Here is a 25,893-nt window from a genome sequence, read left to right on the forward strand (position 1 = left end):
AGGAACAGAATGGTGTAGGAACGTCACGGTGGATCCTTTGGGAGGGTCCATCCGAGGGTCTAGAAACATTATCTACCGTGGTGTGACCCCCAAAACACAAATATTGTGTCCAGGATAAGCTATGCAAATTGGTCAGATTTGCATGCATTTGGGGCACTTTTGTTATTCTGATAGCAATATTTGGAGTGGTCCACGGCTGGAACGAAGGCCAAAATGGAACGTGTGGGGCAGGGCTCAGATGGCTCCCACTTTCCCCCCCACCCCTAGCATCTTAACCACTGGAATCCAGTTAGTTTGCTGCGTTTCTAGCCTTTGCTAAACCCCTGTCTTCACGCTGTTCCCCACACCTGAACCTTGAGGCGATGCAAAGGCTAGAAGCACGCCGTTACGTGGTGGCATTTCCTGCGCTTCTGTTCTCGCATTTCAATGGATAATCGGGCTCAGCCGAGCAAGCAAGCGTTCCCTCCTCCCCCGCAACTGCTCCCCGCAACTGCCGCCTTGGCTGGGTGTTGTGCTAACCAAGCTTTCCTTTCCTTCTCAAACAACCAGGCCCCACCATCACGGCCTCACCAGAGGTAAACGATGGCTCGAACGTGGTCATTTCTTGTAACATAAGTGGAGCGCCAACGGCAATCGAAGGCCATTACTGGATGAAGGGGGACGACAAGCTCCAGTCGGATGACGGTCATGCAAATTCCACTTCCTACATGTAGGTATTTTGGGGCTCCTCGTGTGTTGGGAATTGTGGTCCATGAACATCTGGAGTGCCATAGGTTCACCACCACGCACATAGATTTACCTCCATGCATTCAGAATCCAAAGCAGAGGTGGGATCCAGCAGGTTCTCACCAGTTGCCGAGAGTGGGTTACTAATTATTTGTGTGTGCCGAGAGGGGGTGACTAATGGGGTCCGCTTTTCCACCTCCACGCCCTCGCCTCCCCGAGAGGCCTACTGCCTTTGAACGTGAAGGTTCCATATAGCCATTGCGACTAATAATGTAACTCCCTGAACTGGGTTAATCCCTTTCAGGTACTGCAATTCATGGATTCTCAGCCTTCCGTACCTTTTATCTCACCAGTCTCTATCAAAGAACCTGTGTGTTTCACCGTTGCTGTGTTCAGATTTGTGAGTTGGGGCATTTTCTATAATGTGGTGATGATTTAGAAATGACCTGGTGCAAAAAGAATTTGGGGGGTCCTGGTGGGGTGGCTGCCCATGGGGGGGCATCCAACTCAGGTTTTGCCGAAGGCTCAGGTTTTCCTAGGTACGCCTCTGCCCCCTTTGCTGAGGGGGGGCTGGCGAGGGAACCTGTTACTAAAATTTTTGGATCCCACCACTGATCCAAAGGGCAAGTTTGATTTCCCACAGAGCGCTTCCCTTTCCCCTCTGTTTAATGCACGTCCCCTGTGGTCAGTTTGCAGCCAAAACTTCCATGGCCGCTGGAGCTGAATTGCCATCCCCATTGTTATTGTGGTGATGGGATTTCGATTCCCATGACACACTCTCTCTCCCACTTGGCACAGGCCGGAGGGGCGAGGCCTCACGTCCCTTCCATGCGGCGGGCAGACGTGCCTCTTGCTCCATAGCTGCAGGGAGCCAAGCAAGGATTAAAGTATTTATAAACCACCCTCCTTCGCATGCCCTCAATTCTCTTAACTGGACAGTTAGTGTTGAAACAGTGGCGAATGTACAAGTCCGGTCAACTCCACAAACCAGGTTCTCCTCCCTCCCTACCAGGTTCTCCTCCCTCCCTACCAGGTTCTCCTCCCTCCCTTCTGCTGCACAGCAGCCCCTCCCCAGCTGCCATTTCCCCCCACAAGATTTGGATGATCCATAAAATCCATCCAGAACAAGCTTCCCTAACTGAGATTTCAGAACCAGGATTCATCGTCGGCTCAAACTGGATTATTTTCCCTCCGCTGATGGGATTTCCTTTCCTGCTTTTGAAAGCTCTTGTGTGCGTTTGTAAGCACCTCATTCCATCGAGGGAACAATTCTAAATGGACTGTCTGTCGCTCTGCCTGTGCACGCTTGTTCTATAAGCACACATCTGAGTAAATGATGCGGCTGGCCTCCACTCGGGCCAGGGCCTTCACGGCTCTGGCCCCTGCCTGGTGGAACACTCTCCCTCCAGCTGTCCGGGCCCTGCGGGATCTGGGTGATTTCCACAGGGCCTGCAAGACTGAGTTGTTCCACCGGGCTTTTGGAGAAACCAGCCGCTGAGTGTGCCCCCTCCCCTATATCATCGGGACCCGTTACTGGGATATATGGGTCCTTAATACTATCAGGGCCCGCTACCTCTCCCTCCCCCTTCTAGGAGGATTAGGTTTTAGGTGGGAGGCCATCTTAGGACAACCGTTGTTTTATTATATTTCTGGAAGTATTGTATGATGTTTTTATCTGTGATTTTATGTTGTACACCACCCAGAGCCCTTCGGGGATGGGGCGGTATATTAAATTAAACAACAATAACAACAACAACAACAACAACAACAACAACAACAACAACAACAACAACAACAACAATAATAATAATAATAATAATAATAATAATAATAATAATAATAAAGGGTTTGTCAGTGTGGGCTGTTCCGTGGCTCTTGAAATGCCAGAGCCCAGAGAGAAGGCAAGAAGGACATTTCACAGTTGCAGGACATCAGGGGCTACAGACTTCTTTTCTCCAGGGTGGGGGAAAGCCCTGACCTGGCTGGGTGAGGCTAGCTTATATGTCATCAGAGGATAGGCATGAGAGGAAGGAGACTGTAGCAGCAGAGGAGAAGGCTGGAGAGCGAGGAAGCCACCTGGCCCGGATTAAAAAAGAAACCGAAAAGGTCAGAGCTAAAGAGCAGGGGAGGAATGGAAGGCGGGCCCAAGGAGAGGGTCAGAACAGGGAAGGAAGAAGAAGAGTTTGGATTTATATCCCCCCTTTCTCTCCTGCAGGAGATTCAAAGGGGCTTACAATCTCCTTGCCCTTCCCCCCCCCCAACAAACACCCTGTGTGAGGTGGGTGGGGCTGAGAGAGCTCCGAAGCACTGTGACTTGCCCAAGGTCACTCAGCTGGCGTGTGTGGGAGTGCACAGGCTAATCTGAATTCCCCGGATAAGCCTCCACAGCTCAGGCGGCAGAGCTGGGAATCAAACCCGGTTCCTCCAGATTAGATACACGAGCTCTTAACCTCCTACGCCACTGAAGCGGAACAAGAGATCACACCCTGCCACTCTCTTTTGTGGGAGGTGAAAGAAGTGGTTTATTGTGGCGTGGGTGGGCGGGATCTCCGAGCGTCAGGGCAAGGAGCTTTGTGGGGGTCTTGGGTAGCCTCCTCATGGGCACAGTGCTGTTTGCTCTTGAAAGCACACAATACTGTCTGAAAGGACAATGGGTGTCATGCCCCAGCATAAAAGACACGGGCTTGCTGTTCTGCAGTCTTGGCAGGGGTGGCCAACCTCTGGTGCTCCAGATGTTCATGAGCCATGATTGTCTGAGTTGGCAGAACCTCCTGCCAGGGGTGCATGTGAGGCTGAGATCAGCAACCCACACTTAGCACTGGCTGGATGTATAGCAGGGGTGGCCACCCTACCCCTGGCAGGGGCTGATGGGAATTGTAATCCATGGACATCTGGAGCACCATAGGTTGGCCACGCCCCGGTGGGTCTGCCTTTTTAGGCACCGTTGGTTTCTTATTGGTGCGACTCACTGTTCCTTACAAGCTTGTCTTCTTTGCAGGCTAGCGAAAGTAGACCACGAATCTTCAGGAGAATACGACTGCTACTTTGAGACAACCCCACTCGCCAAAGGGACGGTGTTTGTGAAAGGTAACTATTTGGGGTGTGAACTTGATGAGTTGACCCTTCGGTGAGGAATAGGCTGTGCTGTCTGAATCCGTCAAAAGACGACAAGTCGCCACTTCCTCATGTTCCTTAGAAACCAAGAAGGAAGATTAATATTTCTGCCCCAAGAAAAGTTAATTCAGCTGCACAGACTATTTTACTGCAGTTAGTAGCCCATTTGCTGGGCATAACAAACTGATTATGTTGTGGCTTCAACAGCTAAGAACATAAGAACAAGCCAGCTGGATCAGACCAGAGTCCATCTAGTCCAGCTCTCTGCTACTCGCAGTGGCCCACCAGGTGCCTTTGGGAGCTCACAAGCAGGATGTGAAAGCAATTGCCTTCTGCTACTGCTCCCAAGCACCTGGTCTGCTCAGGCATTTGCAATCTGAGATCAAGGAGAATCAAGACTGGTAGCCATAGATCGACTTCTCCTCCATAAATCTGTCCAAGCCCCTTTTAAAGCTACCTAGGTTAGTGGCCATCACCACTTCCTGTGGCATCATATTCCAAACACCAATCACACGTTGCGTGAAGAAGTGTTTCCTTTTATTAGTCCTAATTCTTCCCCCCATCATTTTCAATGGATGCCCCCTGGTTCTAGTATTGTGAGAAAGAGAGAAAAATTTCTCTCTGTCAACATTTTCTACCCCATGCATAATTTTATAGACTTCAATCATATCCCCCCTCAGACGTCTCCTCTCCAAACTAAAGAGTCCCAAGGGGAGAGAAAGTGCCAAGTGATAGAAATACCCCTCTCCCCTCCGCCCCAGTCACTGGAAGGTGATTCTTCCTCTCGGCCTAGTAACTGTTCACAAGCCGGGCCGCCTTCTTTGTTCCAAAACAAGCTCTTTCAAGCACCCCCGCAGCAAGCCGCTCGTCAGATCGCCGCCCTTGTCGCTCAGCCGGCTCGCTATCCTCGTCAGCTGACCTGTTGCTTCTGTTTTGCCTTTCCAGTCGAACCTCACGTGATTCCCTACAAGAAGTCAGAGCATGGGAATGAGGGCGACACCGGGGTGCTGGTTTGCAAGCTATTGTCGTACCCCTCGGTCACCCAGTGGTCCTGGTATAAGATGGTGGACGGGCCCCAGGTGAGTGTTGCAGCTGAAGCAAATGGTTTGCTGTGCCCCTGGGAATACTGAATGTAACATTAGTTGAGTCTGGGCAATAAGAGCGGAATGCTGCTAATCTGTGCCAACACCCCTCAACTGGTGTTAGTGGTCAAACTGGGGCTTGAGGGGAGGTACTTCACTGCATTGCCTGCATTTTTTCTCAAACCTTTTAAGGGAGCAGCGGTGGCGTAGTGGTTAAGAGCAGGTGCGCTCTAATCTGGAGGAACCGGGTTTGATTCCCCGCTCTGCCGCCTGAGCTGTGGAGGCTTCTCTGGGGAATTCAGATCAGTCTGTACACTCCCACACACGCCAGCTGGGTGACCTTGGGCGAGTCACAGTTCTTCGGAGCTCTCTCAGCGCCACCCACCTCACAGGGTGGGTGGGGCTGCTGCTCTGCTGCTGCTGCTCACTAGAGCTGTTTCCAGGATGGGAAGACTTTTCTCCAACCTAAGCACGCACATGAAGAAGAAGAGTTTGGATTTATATCCCCCCTTTCTCTCCTGTAGGAGACTCAAACGGGCTTACAATCTCCTTGCTCTTCTCCCCTCACAACAAACACTCTGGGAGGTGGGTGGGGCTGAGAGAGCTCTGAGAAGCTGTGACTAGCCCAAGGTCACCCAGCTGGCATGTGTGGGAGTGCACAGGCTAATCTGAATTCCCCAGATAAGCCTCCACAACTCAAGCGGCAGAGCTGGGAATCAAACCTGGTTCCTCCAGATCAGAGTGCACCTGCTCTTAGCCACTGCTCTTAGCCACTACGCCACTGCTGCTCCCCCTGGTCAAATATTTCAGGGGTTTGCTTTCCCCTGCCAAGTATTTAGGATTCTGCCCATTTTCCAGAAGTGTTCTCTGCAGGCTTGAGCACTGGGAACATTTTATAGAACAAAAGCGGAGACCCTTCTTTAGTCCAAAGAACTCCACTTCACTCCCCCCCCCATCCCCATTATCTGCTTGATTTTTTTTTTATTATCCACGGCTTCCTCCATGGAGTTCAGGGTGGTGTGTGTGTGGGGGGGGGGGTCTCCCCTCCATTGTTTTATCCTTGCGACAATTCTGTCAGGTAGACCAGGTTGTCTGTCTGTGTGTGACAAGATTCATGGCAGAGACATTTAAACTTGGCTCTCACCTATCCAGATCCAAGGTTCACTACACCGATTCTGCTACTATTTGCAGCATAAGCTGAGGCAGGCAAGTGTGGTATGAGCCAGCTGAAGGGCACAGTTAGCTGGCAGGAGACTTTTCCTCCGGGGACCGGTGGGGAATATTATTTATAAGGTCAAAACTCCAGCCAGAGGGAAGCCAGCATTGTATAGCCCAGGGGTGACCAACCTATGGCACTCCAGATGTTCATGGACTACAATTCCCATCGGCCCCAATCAGCATGGCCAATTGGCCATGCTATCTATCTATCTATCTATCTATCTATCTATCTATCTATCTATCTATCTATCTATCTATCTATCTATCTATCTATCTATCTATCTATCTATCTCTCTATCTCTCTCTCTCTCTCTCTCTCTCTCTCTATCATCTATCATCTCTCTCTCTCTCTCTATCTATCTATCTATCTGTCTATCTATCTATCATCTATCCTCTCTCTCTCTCTATCTATCTATCTATCTATCTATCTATCTATCTATCTATCTATCTATCTATCTATCTATCTTATTTAGACTTTTACACCACCCCATCCCCGAGGGGCTCCGGGCGGTGTACAGCATAAAATCTCGATACAAGTATAAATATAATAAAAACCTTAAAAAAAACAGCAGCAAGAATAATAAGAGGCATCCAACAGGCCCTTATTTTAAATCCTCCCCAAGAGGGAGGGAATGGGTTAGGGTCCCATTAGATGGAAAAGGGCCCAGATATTAAGAGCCAAAGGGGGGGGGGCACCTTCAGCGGCTGGTCCCTCCAAAGGCCCGGCGGAACAACTCCGTCTTACAGGCCTTGCGGAACTCGCCAAGGTCCCGCAGGGCCCGGACAGCTGGAGGAAGAGTGTTCCACCAGGGGCTGATGGGAATTGTAGTCCATGAATATCTGGAGCGTCATAGGTTGGCCACCCCTGGTGTAGCCTGATCTCGTCAGATCTCAGAAATGAAGCAGGGTCAGAACTTGGAGACCTGCGAGGAAGACTCTGCAGAGGAAGGCAACGCCGAGCCGCCTCCACGTAATCACTCGCCTTGCTGGAGTCACCATAACTCTAGGGCTCTGGCCCCAGCCTGGTGGAACAGCCTGGTGGAACTCTTCCTCCAGCTGTCCGGGCCCTGCGGGATCTCGGCGATTTCCGCAGGGCCTGTAAGACTGAGTTGTTCCACCGGGCCTTTGGAGAGACCAGCCGCTGAGTGTGCCCCCTTTATTCCTTCCTTTTCTGCTATATAGGGATCCTTAACATCATTGGGACCCAGTGTCTCCCCCCCCCCCTCCTCTGGGAGGGTTTCAGGTTTTAAAGTAAGGGTTTCGAGGGGTGCCTGTACTAAGAAATAACTGCTGTTTTAAATGGGATTTTATAGTGATGGAGCGTAGATATTAATTATAATTTTGATTCGCTCCTCTAGCTAATGTATTATGATGTTTTATGTATGATGTTTTTATGTTGTACACCGCCCAGAGCCCCTTCGGGATGGGGCGGTATATTAAGTTAAATAAATAATAACAACAACAACAAACAACTGTGACTTGTGGGTGCTTTGCGCACGCGTAAGATCTCTCAACAGCCAAGCCAGGGGAGAAGGGTTCGATGGTTTTTTGCAGTACTGTCTCGATTCTCCTGGGAGTGTGCCGAGTGTGAGCTAGACCAGGGGTCTGCAACCTGCGGCTCTCCAGATGTTCACGGACTACAATTCCCATCAGCCCTTGCCAGCATGCTGGGGTTTGTAGTCCGTGAACATCTGGAGAGCCGCAGGTTGCAGACCCCTGAGCTAGACGTTCAGCTCAATGAAATGTCAGGCTGCTGGGGTAGAAGATCGGGGGCTTCGAAACGCAGGTGAGGGGTTGCATTTTTTTCCAGGGTTCCCCCCCATCCTTGAAAATTCCCTCTAAATGATAAACTCAGCATAGCATGGGAAGGCCAAGCTCCAAGCCTTTCTCCTGCATGGGCTAAGTTTGTGTTTGCTGATGTTTACTGTGGCAAAACAATAAAATACAAGCTCCCCCCGCACACACTCTCTCTCTGAAGTGGTGCACCGGACTGGATTTTGCTATGTGTAGACTAGGCCTCGGTGAACCCAGCTGCCACCTGCCTTTAAGCTTTTATAAAACCCAGAACGTGCCCCTCCTTTAAAATGGGATCAGCTTCCGACTCCGCCCCTCAGCTAACGAGAGCTGCCGTCCCCCCCCCCCCCCGCAGCCCATTGTGAATGGCACAGAAGACCGCTTCTTCATCAAATCCGAGGGCAACAAGACGGAGCTGCGAATCCTGTCCCTGGACATCGAGAAAGACCCGGGCAAGTACGTGTGCAACGGCACCAACGAGATGGGCCACGGGAGCGCCACCGTGGAGCTGCGGGTCCGCAGCCGCCTGGCGGCTCTGTGGCCGTTCCTGGGGATCGTCGCCGAAGTTCTAGTTCTCATTACGATTATCTTCATCTACGAGAAGAGGAGAAAGCCCGACGAGGTCCCTGATGGTAAGAAGTACCCAGTGGGAACGGTGTGTGTGTGTGTGTGTTCCTTTGGGGTTATAGGGCAGTGGTGGCGAACCTATGGATCTCCAGATGTTCATGGACTACAATTCCCATCAGACCCTGCCAGCATGGCCAATTGGCCATGGACTACAATTTCCAACAGACCCCTCTAACCCAGGGGTCTACAACCTGCAGCTCTCCAGATGTTCATGGACTACAATTTCCATCAGACCCCTCTAACCCAGGGGTCTACAACCTGCAGCTCTCCAGATGTTAATGGACTACAATTTCCATCAGACCCCTCTAACCCAGGGGTCTACCTGCAGCTCTCCAGATGTTCATGGACTACAAACCCCAATTGGCCATGCTGGCAGGGGCTGATGGGGTTTGTAGTCCATGAACATCTGGAGAGCCGCAGGTTGCAGACCCCTGAGCTAGACGTTCAGCTCAATGAAATGTCAGGCCGCTGGGGTAGAAGATTGGGGGCTTCGAAACGCAGGTGAGGGATTGCATTTTTTTTCAGGGTTTCCCCCCATCCTTGAAAATTCCCTGAGACATGAGATCCTGATATCCAGAGAGAAGGACTATTTAAATAAGAGCCATTCAAGTGAAATTTGAAATTCAGTTTGGAAACTTGTAAGAAAAAACAGTTGTGCTCCTAGAGGAGTAAGGAAAAAGAATACTTTGTAAAACAATTATTGGCTTGACAAAGGACTGCCGAAATAAAAACCTAATCTAGAGGTTTTATAGCCATACCTGACGGTGTACTTACCAACAATTTGTTTGTATATTTGTGATAGAAAGATAATGTTGAAATGACACTCACCTAGTGAGTTGGAGTACGCATGAGTGTAATATTTGTGACAGTACCTGTTGTACACCTGCCTTGATTATTATGGAGCATGGCCATGCTGGCAGGGGCTGATGGAAATTGTAGTCCACGAACATCTGGCGTGCCATAGGTTCGCCACCACTGTTATAGGGCTTCCTCCCAAACAGGCCTCTTAACGTGAGCCATTTCCCCAGCTTAAGAATCCTTCGGCGGGCTTCAGTCCTTGTGTCGGGTTTCCAATGGAGAGAACGTTGGGCAAGTGCTGTCCAGTTGTCTCCCAAACAGCGTGGCGGCGTGTGAATCTGACCAAAACACACGCCCTGTGTGTGTCGTATCTGCACAGAGAAGAGGCTCCCCAGAATTTGAGCAAGGTGGCCTTGAGAGCCATGCTTGGTCTGCCTTTCCACGGGTTGGTGAATAGCGAAGCCGACTTTCCTTTGCCGGGAGTACCTAAGCCCTCGAACCAGTCTCTTCCCTACTCCTGCCCCCAGCCCCAGCCAGTAGTGAGGTCAAAGGGGGCTGCCCCATGTAGGTAGGAAGGAGAGGATCAAAATACTTTGAGTTAAATGCATAACGCAGTTGCGTAGTGGTTAAGAGCAGGTGCACTCTGATCTGGAGGAACCGGGTTTGATTCCCCGCTCTGCTGCTTGAGCTGTGGAGGCTTATCTGGGGAACTAGATTAGCCTGTGCACTCCCAACTCTTCCTCTTCTCCAAACTCCCAGTCTTCACAGACAAAGGCACAGTTGCTTCCTGTTAGGAGACAGGGGCTGTGGCAGGAGGGGGCTGTTGTGTCAAACCCTGGTCAGCTTCGTCCCTCGTAAGGATCTTTTCCCCCTTCCTACAATTTCAGACATGCTGCTCCACTGAGTGGCAGGGCAGGATTTTTGAGCCCGGGGGGGGGGGGGGGGGGCGGAGAGCAAGTTGCACAAACCAAACCAATTGTGTAAGCTGGGACTGAATTTTTACTGTCTGGGGACAACCTGTCAACTGTTTTTTCTCCTCTGTGCGGGTGACTTAATACTGAACGTTGCCCCACAGTCTCCTTCCTCCCCTTTTTAAGTTCAGTTGGTAACCAAGTCCTGTCTGTTCAAAAAAGGGAGAGGGAAGGGGGAAAGAAATAGGCTTCTCTTTGCAGGTCTGATGTTTAGGACCTTTTTTTTTCCAACCTTTCAAAATCCACCTGCGGGATTCTACAGCTTTCCCTCTGGATTGCATCATGCAGGATTTCTGGAGATCAAGGCCTCTGGAAAATGCACCTTGGACTCCTTGAAAATGCTGCACTGTTCTCCTGGATGGTGGGGGCCATCTTGTTGGGGGTGTTCCCCACACTCAGTCAAGGAGGCAAGAAAGATACTTAGGTCACTTCCTGTTGGCGGCCATCTTCCCCAGTATCTTTCCTGCCTCGTCAGGGAGCACTTCTAACCTGCCCTGTCCTTGGGGAATGCTGGGTGGGGGGGCTGAGGTCTGGTGACACAGGGCAGGCATGTTTTTTTACAAACTGCCACACGAGGGTGGTGTCTTTGGGGGCATTATCTTTGCACTCTCTTCCTTTCTCCACTGCTGCGCGTGCAACCGCTTGTGGTAAGTGGAAGAGCCAGCGTCCTTCACACCGGCTGTTGTCGATCTCTCTGTGGCACTCTTGTGCTCCTGTCTGCTGGCAGATCCCAGGCGCTGTGTCTGTCTGCTGAGAGATCTTGGCTGATGATTGGCGGGGCAGGGGTGCTCCTTCGGCACTCACCGTAGACAGCAGAATTCCGCGTGGTGCAGAAAGCCCTGTTTGTCTGCCTCCTCCAGCAATTAGCAGCCGTCCCTGTTCTGTAGCTGCAGTTCTGCTTCCGTGTTTGCTCAGAGACTTGTGCTTCAGCCTTTCAACAGCCTGTTTGCTTGCTTGCTGCGCCTGCCGAATTGGGGTTGGCTAACCCAGCCAGCAGCTTTGTCTCAGAGTACCCTTTGATAGGCACAGGGCAAGGCCCTGTCCACAGAGCAAAAGCTCTGACCGGTTACAAAAATAACCATCCAAAAGCTTCTTCAGTGTTCAGAGATTTATTGTTTTCATTCAATTCTGCGCAGAAGAGGGAACTCTGTTAGCAACAGGGAGGAGGTTCCAGGAGCTGTTGCTTGTGTAACATAATTTATACCCTCTTACAAACATCCCTCCTTGTCTTCTGACCATTGGCTAGATTTGGAATACATACACATTGCCATTTGAATCTCCACTCCTCTCCAAAGCCCACCTTGCTTTCCACAATTGGGCGTGTATTCATGTCATCTTGCCCCGTTCAGAGATCTTGGTTGCTATATCAACCCAGTTTTACTTCACCCTTATCTGTATTTGTGAGCTTCTGCTAATTCCTTATCTCCTTGGTGGGGCCCTGTTTTCCAAAATCACAGCTCAGTGTCAGGCTGCTCTATGAGCTTCATTTCTTCCAACGAAAGTAAATTTTTGAAGTGCTTGGTACCCAGTGAATTACTCTAATATAACTTGTATGATTAAATACAATGGCTTAAAACATCATAAACTATATGTCCATATCACCATTACTGACACCCAGTTGCGCTCCCTTGGTGGCCAACACAAGGCGAAACAAGTTATGCCCAGGCTACAACATGAGGGTCCCAAACATGATAAGTGTGAAACGCATTTAATATAAAGTGCAGAAGCACAGAAGCGACAAAGTCACGGGGAACGTCAGTCTCAAAAATCTCTGCTGTGCACCACAGCCATACAAATATATCGTGCAAATCGGGCATAAAGTCCTCAAAAGGAGAGAGTTGCAATGTCCACAATAAATCCAAAGTCCAAATTTAAGACGACCTCTCTGTTTTTTTGTCCATTTTGTGGATAAAGGCTACTTCCTCGGTATAACAGTCCCAATTTGCCTCTGTCGTTTTAAGGGACACTGTCTTTATTTCAGTCACAGCAGATTCTTGTGTTTAACATCAGTACCACAGAAAGCAGACTAAGATAGAGCACAAGTAGTTTATGTCGAAGGCTTTCACGGCCGGAATCACGGAGGTGTTGTGGGTTTTCCGGGTTGTATGGCCGTGTTCCAGTAGCGTTCTCTCCTGATGTTTCGCCTGCATCTGCGGCTGTCAGATCCTCTGAAGATGCCAGCCACAGATGCAGGTGAAACGTCAGGAGAAAATGGAACATGGCCATACAGCCCAGAAACCCCACAACAGTCCTGCAAGTAGTTTGTTGCTGTTTAAATATTTGAAGGGATGCCATGTCGAAGAGGGAGCAAGCTTGTTTTCTGCTAATCCATTAGGACATGGACTAGTTGATTCAAGGTGCAGGAAAAGAGATTCCACCTAAACATTAGGAAGAGCTTCCTGCCTGTCAGGGCTGTTTGACAGTGGAATTCACTGCCTCGGAGAGTGGTGGAGTCTCCTTTGGAGGTTTTTAAGCAGAGGCAGGATGGACATATGTCTGGAGTGCTTTGATTGTATGTTCCTGCATTGCAGGGGGTTGGACTTGATGGCCCTTGGGATCTCTTCCAACTCTATGATTCTATTTATTCTATTTCTTTTTTTTTTAAATAATTTTTATTGGGTTTAAAATATAAAGAAAATTATTACATCCACTTAGTATAACTTGTCCTTTGTGAAAAAATCACTACAGAAGAAAGAGCAGATAATGATGAAGCATATAGAATAGAGAGCAGGAAAGGTTAGAGTAAGAGTGAAAGAAGAAATAGAAGTAGGAGTTTAGAGAGTCAAAAGGGGATTTGTATTTCCATTGGTTATAGAAAAAGAAAAGATTGAGAAAGTACCAAGAAAGAATAAGAGAGAGGAAGAAAGAAGATGTATAGAGGTGGGGGGGGTATGAGAAGGGGGGAGAGAAGGGAAAGAAAGTTATCTAAACATAAAGGCTTTAGCTGGTTAGTAACATTTTACTTCTAATCTTCATAAGAAAATGAAGAGGAGTTTTCTTAGGCCTTCAGAATTATTTTTTAAAAAAATATGACAATTATAACAGATTTGATGTTTTGATTTCTGTGAGAGTAATACATAACATTATATAAGATATACTCTATTGTACTCTAGTCTCTTTAGTATGCACCTCAATTATAAAATTCCAATCATGTAACATAATCTACTATATCGGCAAAAAATCTATATTTATTACAAATTTTCTTGTAGTCTATATATATATCTCTCCAGGTTTTAGTCAAGAACTTTCTGGGTTGTTCCTCTCAGTAGCCAGGTTAGTCTGTCCATTTCCATTATTTTGTTGAATCCTTTCTTCCCAGTCTGTAACACTTTGGAGTTGTGCTTGTTCTCTCCATAATTTGAAAAGCGAGATTTCTATTCGATGGGCCGTCGATATCATCATAAAGAGAAAAAAGGTTTTCATTTTTTTGGAAATAAAATTATTGTTAATTATGCCCAAAAGGAAGAGTTCTGGTTTTAATTCTATATTAATTTGAAATATTTGACCAATCGTATCTGCTATATTTTTCCAATAATTTTTAATTTTTTTACAGTCCCACCACATATGAATTAGTGATCCTGCTTTTCTTTTACATTTCCAGCATTTAACTTCTTTTTTTGTTATCTTAGCTATTTTCTCTGGAGTATAATACCATCTGTAGAAAATTTTCCAGAAGTTTTCCTTTAGGTTTAACGCAAGCGTAAATTTTATATGTTTTTTCCATGTCCTTTCCCATTCTTCCAAACTTATCTCCTTTCCTATATCTTGCGCCCACTTTATCATCACATGTTTCACCACCTCTTGTTCTGTTTTATAGGCTAATAATACCTTATAGATCTTACCTACTAATTTTTTATCATCTGTGCACAGCTGTTCTTCAAATTGAGGTGCTTTCCGTTGGAAATTCCAATTTTTAAGATCTTTTTCGAAAGTACTTTTTAATTGAAGGTAACTGAACCAATGACATATTTCATCTCCGTTTTTTATTTCCTCTCTATCCTTTATAGTTAACTTGCCATTAATATTCTGTAATATATCCTTATATCTAGGCCAATTCCATTTGTCACTGAATTCTATAATTTGCAATGTCTCTCGCTCTTTTGATATCCAACCTGGTGTACTCTTGGTAAAAAGTATTTTTTATATTTATTCCATACTTTTATCAGTGCCTTCTTCTTTAATAAGATGATCTTGGAATTTTTTTTACTATTTCTTCTCTTTGGATCCTTATAGGCCATAGGTGATCATGCCATCCACTGATCAGATCGTGGACCTCTCTAAGTAAAAAGGGTTTTTTTTTATCTCTTTTAGCATAATCCACTCTTTTTTTTATCCATATACTAGTACATTAGCCTCATAAAGTATAATTCGCAGATCTGGCACACACCCAGACTCACCTCTTTCCTTTTATGCCTATCATGTTGACATATTTGATTCTAGGCCTTTTCCCTGACCAAATGAACTGCATTATATCTTTTTTCCAATTGTTAAAGTGGTTTACTGATAATATGATAGGGAGATTTTGAAATAGAAACATCATCTTTGGTAACACATAAGTTTTGATCACGTTTATCCTACCTGTAAATGATAATTGTAAGCATCTCTAATGTTCTAATTCCTTCTTTATCTCCTTCCATATTTTATTATAATTATTTTCATATAGATTATTATTATTTCTTTCCAAAGTTATGCCTAAATATTTAATTTTTTTCGCTACTTCATATCCTGTAATTTCCTGAAGTTGACTAATTTCTTTTTTATCTAAATTTTTAGTTAATATTTTAGATTTCTTTTTGTTTATTTTTTTTTTTTAATCCAGCTATTATTTCATCAAAAGATTTTTTTCCAATTGCTTTGCTATTGTCTTAAAGTTTTCTATCGGGTTGTCAACAAATAGCACTCAGATCATCGTATCAAGGCGTATGCCTTATATTTAATTTTGCTTTGATCTTTTTTATTTTGAATTCCTTTCCCAATCATTATTATTTTTTAAAACTTTTTAATAAAATTTCAAGTTGGCAATATGAACAGAAGTGGGGAAAGAGGGCATCCTTGTCTGGTACCTTTCTCTATCTTAAAATGATTCTGTTTGATAAAATTGCTTTTCGATCAGTAGTGAGGCTCTCTGTTCTGAATATATTGTTTTAATGGCATTACTAAAATTTCCCTTTATCCCAACTGATTCTATAACTTGTGTAAGGAATTCCCAGCTGACATTATCGAATGCCTTCTCAGCGTCCAAGAATATCATTGCCAATTTTTTTTTCTCCATAACTCTTTTCTGACTCATCTCTATGAAGCTGCTAATCACAGTTCCTCATATTATCTTTGATATTATTCCTACCTTGGGAGAAACTCCAGCACTGATCTTCTCTACTTTTTACAAAATGTATCAGATGTTTCCTAATTCTTTCTGCTAAAATATTAGCAAAAATCTTGTAATCAACGTTCAGTAACGAGATTGGTCTGTAGTCTCTCACCTCCAATTCTTCCTGATTTTCTTTTGGAATTAAGACAATATGGGCTTCTTGCCAAGATTTTGGTATTTGATGTCCCTCCATTATGTTATTAAATATTTTATATAGCCTTGGTTTTATTATTTCTTTAAATTTTTTATAATATGTGTCCGATAAGCCATCAGGGCCTGGGGCTTTATTCCCTTTCAATTTCTGAATGGAAGTTTCAATTTCCTCTATTGTGATTGAATTATTCATTTCAGCCAACTTCTCTTCTTTAATCTGTTCTAATTGTTGTTTCTTCAGGAAATTTTTAATTTCAGCCGTCTGATTGATCTTATTGTTTTTATATAGCGTGGAAAAAAATTGTACAAATTTTTTCTCAATTTTTTCTCTTATGATTTCTTCTTTTTCCTTAATTTTTGTAATTATTTTTGAGCTTTTTTCTTTTCTTAATCTTGCTGTCATCCACCTCCCTGGCTTATTAGCCCATTCGAAATGTTTCTGTTTTAAGTATTTTAAGCTACGTTCTAAGTTTTGAGTCATATCTTTGTCTAATTGTGCCTTTACTATCCTTATCTTTTTTAATATCTGTCTCTTACCTGGTTTTTTCTTTAATTCTCCTTCTAATTCTTCTAGTTCCATTGTCAGTTTAGTATTTTCTTCCCTTCTTTTCCTTTTCTCCAGAACATCTTGTTCTATTAACAGTCCTCTGACAAAAGCTTTACTAGTATCCCAAATTATATTTATATCTTCAATTGATTCATCATTAATCTCAAAAAATTCTTTTAGTTGTGTCTCACATTTTATCCTGATCTTCTCCTTTTGAAATAACCAGTCTTTCACTTTTCTATTTCCGGGTTTCCCTTTTTGATGCATTTCTAAAAGAATTGGGTTATGATCTGATATTACCCTTGGCAAAAATTTTATTTTTCTGGTCAGTGAAATCATTAGTTTTGAAGCCCACACCATGTCAATTCTTGTTAGGGTCTTATGCCTGTTAGAATAGAAAGTATATTCTTTCGCATCTCCTTCTTTTTCTCTCCAGACATCAGTTAAGCAAAGATTCTTCATCATATAGTTAAAGGTTTTTGGTAATGGATTTGATTTAGACCTTATTTGTCCTTTCCCTTTCCTATCTAGACATGTATCTACTATTCCGTTGAAGTCCCCCCCATCATTTATTATATGATCATTTAAAAGTACTTAGATGTTTCTTTTAGCAACTGATCAAAGAAGGAGGATTTTCTAACATTAGGGGCGTAAACACCTATAAGCAATATTTTGGTATTTTCTATGAATATCTCCACCCCTACAAATCTTCCCCCATCATCAGAGAAGAGGTTCTGGGGTCTTAACTGTTCTTTTATATATAATGCAACTCCTCGTTTCTTTTGCATGAAATAGAATTCCGAGTTTTTTATTCTCTAGATATTTGATGTCTTTTTCCCTTTATATGTGTCTCTCCTGGAAGACGCATAGCAACACTTCTGCGTTTAAATTTTTTAGATAGTTAAATACCTTCCTTCTCTTAATTGGCCCATTCATCCCATTCACATTAAGCGATATCATTTTAAGCACCATCTTCGGTAAAATTAGCACTTTCCTAATTGGAGCATTTGAGAGTTTAACTAACCGTATGCATATTTATACAGAGAGATATAAATTATTCTAAAATATATAACAAAAATTATAACAACACTTTTTAGAGAAAAAAAAATTCCAGAAAAAAAATGTATAGTCTTAATATTTTACAATTCTATTATCTTCTCTTAAAGCACCAAGTGTAGTGTAACTTACCTCGAAAGTTTAAACTTGGAATTTTTAACCTTGTTTTGATGTCACTCATAAACCTTTCTGCTGGACTTTTTTGGGACTCAAATCAATATTAATTCTTTTGGAACTCTGGGTTTGGTTGGAGAAAGCTTAATCCTTCCAGTTGTCCCTATCGAATTTTTTTTTTTCATTTTAACCAAGATACCAATGGATTATAATCTTTTCTTTTTCTTAAAATATGTAGAGGGACTTCTTTCATCACCGAAATTATTTTTCCTTTGATTTTCAATTTGTCCCTTGAGTGTTTCATTAAAATTTTGTCTCTGAGTATTTTTCTTGCAAATGTAATTATTATATCACGTGATAGGTTCTTATCCTTTGTGAATCTGGTGTTCACTCTATATACTCTGTCTATTTTCAAATCCATCTGTCTTTTATCCATCTGTAGAAATTCCGATAATGCTGGAACCGAAAAGTAATATTCTTAAGTCCTCTCTACTTTCTTTCTGGACACCCCTCTCAACCTTTAGCATATTTTCTCCTTCGCTTTTAATTCAATCAAAGGCCATCTGGTCTGCAAATATGATATCAGTCTGGTTTTTTAAGTATTTCCATTTACTGTGGCAGCTGTCCAATATTGTTGTGTTGTCTTTTCATTTTTTACCTTCTATTTCATCTTTGCATCCCTCCATTGTTGTTTTCCTTTAATTTTTTTCAGCTGAGTTAAATCATTTTTTCATTTCTGAGATGTCATTTTCAATCCTGCTGAACCTTTTATATCCAATTTATCAAAAGCGTTCCTTTGCTTGTTCTTGTGCTTTAAGTGACACATTTTAGTATTTTGTTTCCAGTTTTGCATCTTGTCTCATCTTTTTTGCTTAGCCTCCACTCTCCATTCTTTTCAGGAGTTTTTGTGTCAATTGGATTTTTTTCTAGTTTTTCCATTTTGTTTTCTTTTGCTGTTATTTCTTGTTGACATCTTTCAGAAAATATAGCACAAGCAAGTCTTGATATTCTTCGTAAATTCAGACTTACTTGTAATCTAAGTAGTCACCTGGGAGGGGGGAATTAACTCTCTTCTTCAACTCTCTGCGCTCTGTAAGTGAGGTCTTTACACACGCATTCTACTCTTGCCTCTGTGAGTATACACTGGAAATATCTCTCTGAAGCCGCCTCTCTAGGTCCCTTCCCTCCAGTCAGCTCTATGGTTTCTTTTCCTTTCTCTCTTTCTTCAAGCTTAACTTCCTTGTTTTGTCCAAAATCCGCTCTCTTCCCTCCTACAGTCTAGTCTTTAATTCTGTGGTTTCTTGCTGGCACTGAGTCAAGAAGTTACAATAATTGATAAGGTAAAAAATATCAAGTTTCCTTTTATCTTTTATCACCACGTGCTGCTTTTCCGGGCCCCCCCCCCAATGTGGCCATCACATTCACTCCCTCTTGCCTGATTCTCCTTGTCTGGTCGCTGGCTCTTTAATTTTTTTTTTTCCTCCAGAGGCACAGTCGCTGGTCTTTATTCTTTTAGTAGTTTTAAGCTCTTTCAGATTGGTATTTAGCTTTCGCTCTTTAATTACTCTTTCTTAGAACTTCTCAACGAGTAGTCTTACCTTCTCCACCTTTATTTCATGATATTTGGGTTTTCTCGGCTTCTCTGCTGCTGTACTGGATCTTAGTTTTCCTCGTCCCTCTTATAATGGCAGTTGACGTGGAGCTTCTTCTCCTTAACCCAGCCGGTCCTCGGCACAGACCTCTGGGCAGGGAAGACCCTCTAACACGCCCCAGAAGTTGACACCAACCTCCCCTTGGCTTACAGGGGAGTTAGGAAATTTGTCCTAAGGTGTCAGAGGTTGTTAGCCTCTTTGAAAGAGAGGTACGGGATGGCTTCTCAGCGAGAGGCGTCCAGCTTCTCCGAAGCCTTACCCGGAAGTCATCTATTTATTCGATTTCTAACCTGCCCTTTCCCAGCCACGTGGGTCTCAGGATGGCTAACAGTCAGAAATCACTCTGGCGACAGGTGGGAAATAAATTTACAGAAATAAATAAATAATCGTATTAATATCGGATGTCGTTAAAACAAACTACAAGTGCGCCACCCAGTGTCCTATTCTTTGAACAAAGGGGAGATCTCGTTCTTTCAGGCAGCATCAGACGATAACCACTCGGGTTGCCCTCTCGCCAGATGCCTTCATTGGGTCTCTCGGATGCCAGATCTCAGTACATCATCTTTGATGCAGTGCAGTTCCTTGGTCCCTCAAACTTACCTGGAGGCAAAAATCTCCAAAGGCGGAGGCTCCACCATACTCCAAGGCAGTGTACTCCACTGTCAAATAGCCCTTACTGTTAGGAAGTTCTTCTTAATGTTTAGGTGGAATCTCTTTTCCTGTACCTTGAATCCATTACTCCTGGTCCTAGTCTCTGGAGCAGCAGAAAGCAAGCTTGCTCCCTCTTCAAAGTGACATCCCTTCAAATATTCAAACACGGCTATCATGTCACCCCTTAGCCTTCTCTTCTTCAAATACCTAGTTCCCTAAATTGCTCCCTGAGTAGTTACATTTAAATTACTTTGAACCTTATGCTGTCCCTTTATCCCTGGAGGGGACTGGAAAACCTGTTGTCAGTGAAATCTTTTGTTGCTGTAGTGAAGTAGTGGATTATTTTTAATTGAGCCCCTTGAACTATCCTCAAGTAGCGTGTTAGTCCCCTGACTGGGCGGGGAGAGTTGGGAACCGGTGTGTGTGTGTGTGTGCGTGCGTTCGTGTGCCAGGTGAAGTGAAGCTCCTCTCTGATATGACCTTGTCTTTCTTCGCATGTGTCCCCGTTTTTGAAGATGACGATGGAGGATCGGCACCACTGTAAGTGCCAAACGCTTTCTCCTTCTGTTGCAAACATTTCAAGCATTTTGTGGGAGGGGAAGAGACAAGAACGATGATTAAATCGTTAAGAGAGCCTTGCCCTCCACATAATTTTGCATCATTCCTGACTGGGCCAGTGTTATGTTGGTTACCTTTTTAAAAAAATTGCATAGCGTTATTGGCAAGAGGATGGGAGCAGCAGAGATATCGAGAGGCTTATCTGGGCAAATGGCATGTAACGTGGCTGGTACTGTCAGTGTGTACTTGGATTCGAAGCCTGGAGCTGGAAACGCAGTCTTCGGAATGAAAGACCAGCACAGCCTTTGCACAGTCTTTGCACCAGGGGTGGCCCACCTATGGTGCTCCAGATGTTCGTGGACTACAACTCCCATCAGCCCCTGCTGGCAATCTGGCAGGGGCTGGTGGGAATTGTAGTCCATGAACATCTGGAGCACCATGGATTGGCCACCCCTACTTTACACAGAGTCACCAAAGCGCCGTCTTGATAGGTCTGTCCAGGGAGTGAGGTTGAGAGAGGAAAGCTTTCCAGTGATTTGGGCTTCAGATAGAGGAGGAGGAGGAGGAAGGGCTGTACTAGGTTTTCTTCCACAAGTAGCAAAACACTGGGTGTTGACTTTGGTGGGATTGTTGGGTGTGCGTCCATCGAGGGGAGGACTCGGAACCCTCTGACCTGTTCTTTTTCTCTTCCAGGAAAAGCAATGCTTCAAATCACAAGGACAAGAACGTGCGCCAGAGGAATGCAAATTAAGCGGGCATCAAGGTTGGAACGCAGTTTGTCTTCTTGTGGGGTGGGGGTGGGTGGGTTATCAGCTCTTCCTGGGCCAGCTGGGAGGGCTGACATATATGGGCATGTTGTCGTTGCCCAGAAAATGGTGCTGCCAGGCGCGACGTGCAAGCAGCGGCGTGCGAGCAGACCAGTAGACAGCAGGTTGTGCTTTTGCCTGGGAGCTCTGGCTGTGACATTGTGACATAGGCGTCACAGCCCACTCGCTGGCAGACCTTCAGTCCCTATTCTTCAGCCTAGCCTACCTTGCCTGGACCTTGAGAAGATAACAGGTAGTCTCCGTGGATGCCACCCTGAGCATAGGAGGGCTGGGATGAGGTGGTCATGTGACCGATTCCCTGGATTAGTGCCTGGAGAAGGGAGATAAGCGTGGCTGTAAATGGGGGGCCAGTTACCAGTTTTGTAGATCTCACTTTGATAGTTTAATACAGGGGTCTGCAATCTGCGGCTCTCCAGATGTTCACGGACTACAAATCCCATCAGCCCAAGGCAGGGGCTGATGGGATTTGTAGTCCGTGAATATCTGGAGAGCCGCAGATTGCAGATCCCTGGTTTAACAGATAGCAATTGTGTTAGCTTGGAATCAAGGCCTGCTCCAAGGCAGGGGCTGATGGGATTTGTAGTCCATGAACATCTGGAGAGCCGCAGGTTGCAGACCCCTGGTTTAACAGGTAGCAGTTGTGTTAGCTTGGAATCAAGGCCTGCTCCGTTGTGCTGCCATTCGTTTGGGAAAGTGTGGGTGGAAGTCCTTGTAGGCTGGGAATTGAAACCTGGAGCAGTAGTTGTTGTTGTTTATTAGATTTAGTACCCCCCGTCCCTCCCTGGCCAAAGCCAGCCTCGTGGCGGCTAACACACGTTTAAAAACAATCTTAACCAACATCAATAAATTTACAATTAAAAACATGCCAAATAATATCAGCAGTGGTGATTCTCAACCTCTCATCTTAATTTTACTGATCTTATAAGTCAGGGGTCTGCAACCTGTGGCTCTCCAGATGTCCATGGACTACAATTCCCAATTGGCCATGCAGGTAGGGGCTGATGGGATTTGTAGTCCATGAACATCTGGAGGTTGCAGACTTTTGTTATAAGTGGAGCTGGGCGTGTACTGGCATTGTCAATTAAAAGCCCGGAAGAATAATTTGGTCTGTATTAAACTTAACAGTGCCCATTACAGTGCCCTTGAATTGGATGAATTAAGGGAGCCAACGTGGTGGGTAAGGTGCTGAACTATGATCTGGGAAAATGAGATTAAAATCCCCGCTGATGCCATGAAAGCTTGCCGAGTGACCTGGGCCCAGTCACACACTCTTCAGCGCTGACCCTGACTAGTATTTGGACGGGAGACCTCCTGGGTGTGACGTGGGGGGCAGATAATGGCAAGCCACCCCCGAGCATCTCTTCCTTTGGAAACCCCGCCAGGGCTTGCCATAAGTCCAATGAACCTTGATAGCAAACCCCACTCCCATCCATCCTCGGAACGTGGGGGAGTTTGCTAAATTCAAAGAGAGATTTCAAGCCTGTTTTGTTGAGCTGCCGTTCATATCCGAATGGCTGATCCAAGCCATGCTCCATTCTCTGTCTTGACAATGACCCAGTTCAGATGTTGCTGAAGAGTTACGTCCCACCTGATTCAAATTGAAATCCAAGGGGGCTTTACCCAGAAATACTGTGTACAAATTACTGCAAGCCAGCCAACGGGGTGGGGGCCTTCTCTTCCTCTTCCTGCTCTTTTCCACCGAAAGATCTAAGTAGAATTGTAGCTTCATCCGCCATGTGCTGAACCGTCTTTGTTTTAGAATGCTCCGCTGGACTCCAGACAGTCCCAGCACGTGGCAGATGAAGTACTTAGATCTTTCGGTGGAAAAGAGTCTAGCTCAGTGATGGCAAATCTTTTCGAGACCGAGTGCCCAAATTGCAACCCAAAACCCACTTATTTATCGCAAAGTGCCAACACGGCAATTTAACCCTCTGCCCCCCCTCGGGCAGCAGCCATCCGGAGCACAGGCACCAGGTCCGCCAGCCGAGTCCTCCCTGCCCTCTACGGGGCATCATGCCCAGCGGCCCAAGCCAGCCTAGATGTGTGTGTGTGGTGATTTTCTGCCCCCCCCCCCCCCGCATGATGAACCCTGTGCGCGCGTGCCCACAGAAAGGGCTCTGGCACTTGTGCAATAGGTTCGCCATCACTGGTCTAGCTGTTAAGGCAAAGAAGGGAAATAATGGGGCCAGCCAGACCAAACTCCTTCCCTGCGAGGCCTGCTCCGCTGATTTGAGCCGCAGAAGGACTGGTAATACTTAACAGCCGCTGAGCTTGAAGACTTGATCGTAAGACAGACCCACGGTTTAACTGACCCCGCTCGTCTCCGCATACATGGAGGGGCAGGGAAACAGCACAAACTTTGGTTGGTGCGATGCAGATGGCTGCTCGCTCGTAACCACGGTTAACACGGATTGGAGCTCCAGCTGTCACATAAGCCACAGTTGTGTGTTGTATCTGCATGGTGCGTGTTTAACCATACCTGTGTATTGTTTTGTCTCCCCCCCTCCCCTTCTGTCTCTCCGCGCCAGGTGACACACCAGTTTTAAGCAGATCGCTCGGACGTCTCCTCCGTCTTGCTCCATAGCACCAAGGATATTCTAGTGCATCTTTGCAAAAATCAGTTAATTTCACTTTTCGAGAGAGTTTGTAGAGTAAAATTCCTTTCTTTTCTTTTTTTTTTAAAGAAAGAACAGTAGGGGGCATTTTTCTACCTATAAGTTTGGACACACTCTTTTGTTTTGTAGACTTCACTGTTTAGTTGCCGGGAAGGGGTGGGGGGGGGGGGGGGGGGAATCTAGGCAAAAATTTATTGTGGGAAAGAATGTAAATGGGGCAGGGCTGAGCGGGCCCCCTTCCCCTTGCGTGGGTGTCTTCGAGAGGGAAGCTAATTATTCCCCCCCTTGTTAGCTGTGTGGGTACCAACCGTGGAAGTTCCTTGGGAAGGAAACTGTTTTTAAAACACATCCGAGGTCAGCAGTGGCCCTGGAAATGGAGAGATTTAAAGGCCACCATTGTTTGAAATCTTGGTTGCGCTGCTCTTGCAGCCTCTGATGGGCTTTCCCAGGAAACCCACGAAGACCACTGCGTTGTGTGTAGCAGCAGCTTCCCCTCCCTTCCAAAGCTCGCCGTGTCGGCTCTAACAGTGGACACAGGAAAGCCTCCGACTGGCCAGGCAAGTCCCTGCTGGCCAGACATCTTAGCTTCCACTCGGCTTCCTGGACCAGATTTCATTCCCCTTCGGCCCGGGCGGCGTGCCGCCCTTCCTCTCTTTCAAGTGCCATAATGGCTCAGCACTGGGCTTTCAAAACTCTTAGTAACATTCTGTTCTCAGCTGCAGTCTTTTTTATGGCCCCACCCCCCACCCCCGCCCCATCAGATCTAAACGCAGAACACTTGGGAAGCGTGGCTAAAACGGGTATACTCTAGGAGCTGGCATTTTCAGGCTGGGTTTGGTGTTGGAGTAAGCTGTGGAGTGGCCGGGGGGGGGTTGGCAGCCGGGCCTCTCTCGCACTCGACCGAAGCATCTCCTGGTTGGGGTGGGGGAGAACGTGGCAGCAGGAGATAAACACCCAGCTGCAGGGCCCCTCCCCACAGAGCCCCTTGACTTTTTTTGGGGGGGGGGGGAGTTGGCAAGGGACGGGAAGCGCCGTAGAGTCCGTCGACCATCTCTGTCCGGTACGATTGGAACCTCACCTGTTCTAACAAGAAAGTTTTCTCCCCAAACGGCAGACTGGCTCTTTTCTTGGGGAGTTCCTGCTTCCTGGTTCCGACTGCTGAGGCCTCTGGGTCCGTTCGCCTTGTAGCTGTAGGGACTTTGAGGGCGGGGGGCTGTCAGTGTCGCTGGCTCGGGGAGACTTCCGGTTCTCAGTGCAAAGGGCAGGAAGTCTGGAAGGTTTGGGGAAGGCGTCGGCGCAGCAGAAAGAAGCGAGAGATGCCGGGAGCGGCACGAAGACCGGAGACTTTGAAAGGGGAGGGTGAACCTACAGGCAGGAGCACAGACGGGAGAGAGGAGCCGGCCTGGGCGTGGGGGCTTGGGAACAAGAACCTTCCCTGGGAAGCTGAGTGGAAAACCAGGCCAGAGCCTCGAAGTCAAGCAGTGGTCGTGAGAAGCGCCTGCAAAAAATAACCCCTTGCCTGAAGCCTGCTGGAAAGATGACCTGGCCAAAGAGCCCAAGTCTGGGACGTCCCCAAGTCTGCAAAGGAGCCTTTTCAACTTTGTAACTGCAGAACATGATGTGGAAACGGGGGGTGGGTGGGGGTGGAGTTTCCAACCTCGGCGAAGTGCGGAAATAAAGCTAACAGTGCCCTGAACGAACAACGCGTGCCCTGCTTTGAGCCGTCCGCGGCCTTCCTCGTGGCAGGGGTGTCGGAAAGCCAAGCTGTGTCGTCTTCAGAGCAGCCATTCTCAACCAGGGTTCCGTGGTACCCTGGGGTGCCGTGAGCATGTCCCGGGGGTACTGCAGCAACACTACCCCCCCCTCATTTTGTGGTGTCTCCCACCGGCGCCAGCAAGGACACGGAGCTGGCCCATGGGGCAGGGCCTGCCGCAAGGTCAGCAGCCACCCCCACCACCCCCAGTGCTTCCCTTTACCCTGGGAGGGGAAGGTGGGGTGTGTGGCAAGCAGGGGCAATGGGAG

At 46.3% G+C, this 25,893-nt stretch overlaps 1 protein-coding gene across 1 annotated transcript in view; it reads left to right on the top strand.

Moving 5' to 3' along the window:
- BSG (basigin (Ok blood group)) overlaps positions 1–25,571 on the top strand; it is a 137,952-nt gene extending 112,381 nt beyond the window's left edge. Inside the window, exons 3-9 of the mRNA XM_048498324.1 lie at positions 550–709; positions 3,725–3,813; positions 4,786–4,919; positions 8,290–8,566; positions 20,387–20,411; positions 21,123–21,192; positions 23,785–25,571. Of these exons, the coding sequence (XP_048354281.1) occupies positions 550–709; positions 3,725–3,813; positions 4,786–4,919; positions 8,290–8,566; positions 20,387–20,411; positions 21,123–21,180 (743 nt within the window). The 3' untranslated portion in view covers positions 21,181–21,192; positions 23,785–25,571. The remainder of the gene's footprint in view (positions 1–549; positions 710–3,724; positions 3,814–4,785; positions 4,920–8,289; positions 8,567–20,386; positions 20,412–21,122; positions 21,193–23,784) is intronic.
- The last annotated feature ends 322 nt before the right edge of the window (positions 25,572–25,893 follow it).

Source organism: Sphaerodactylus townsendi, linkage group LG05, assembly GCF_021028975.2.
Source record: "Sphaerodactylus townsendi isolate TG3544 linkage group LG05, MPM_Stown_v2.3, whole genome shotgun sequence".
Taxonomy (NCBI): domain Eukaryota; kingdom Metazoa; phylum Chordata; class Lepidosauria; order Squamata; family Sphaerodactylidae; genus Sphaerodactylus; species Sphaerodactylus townsendi.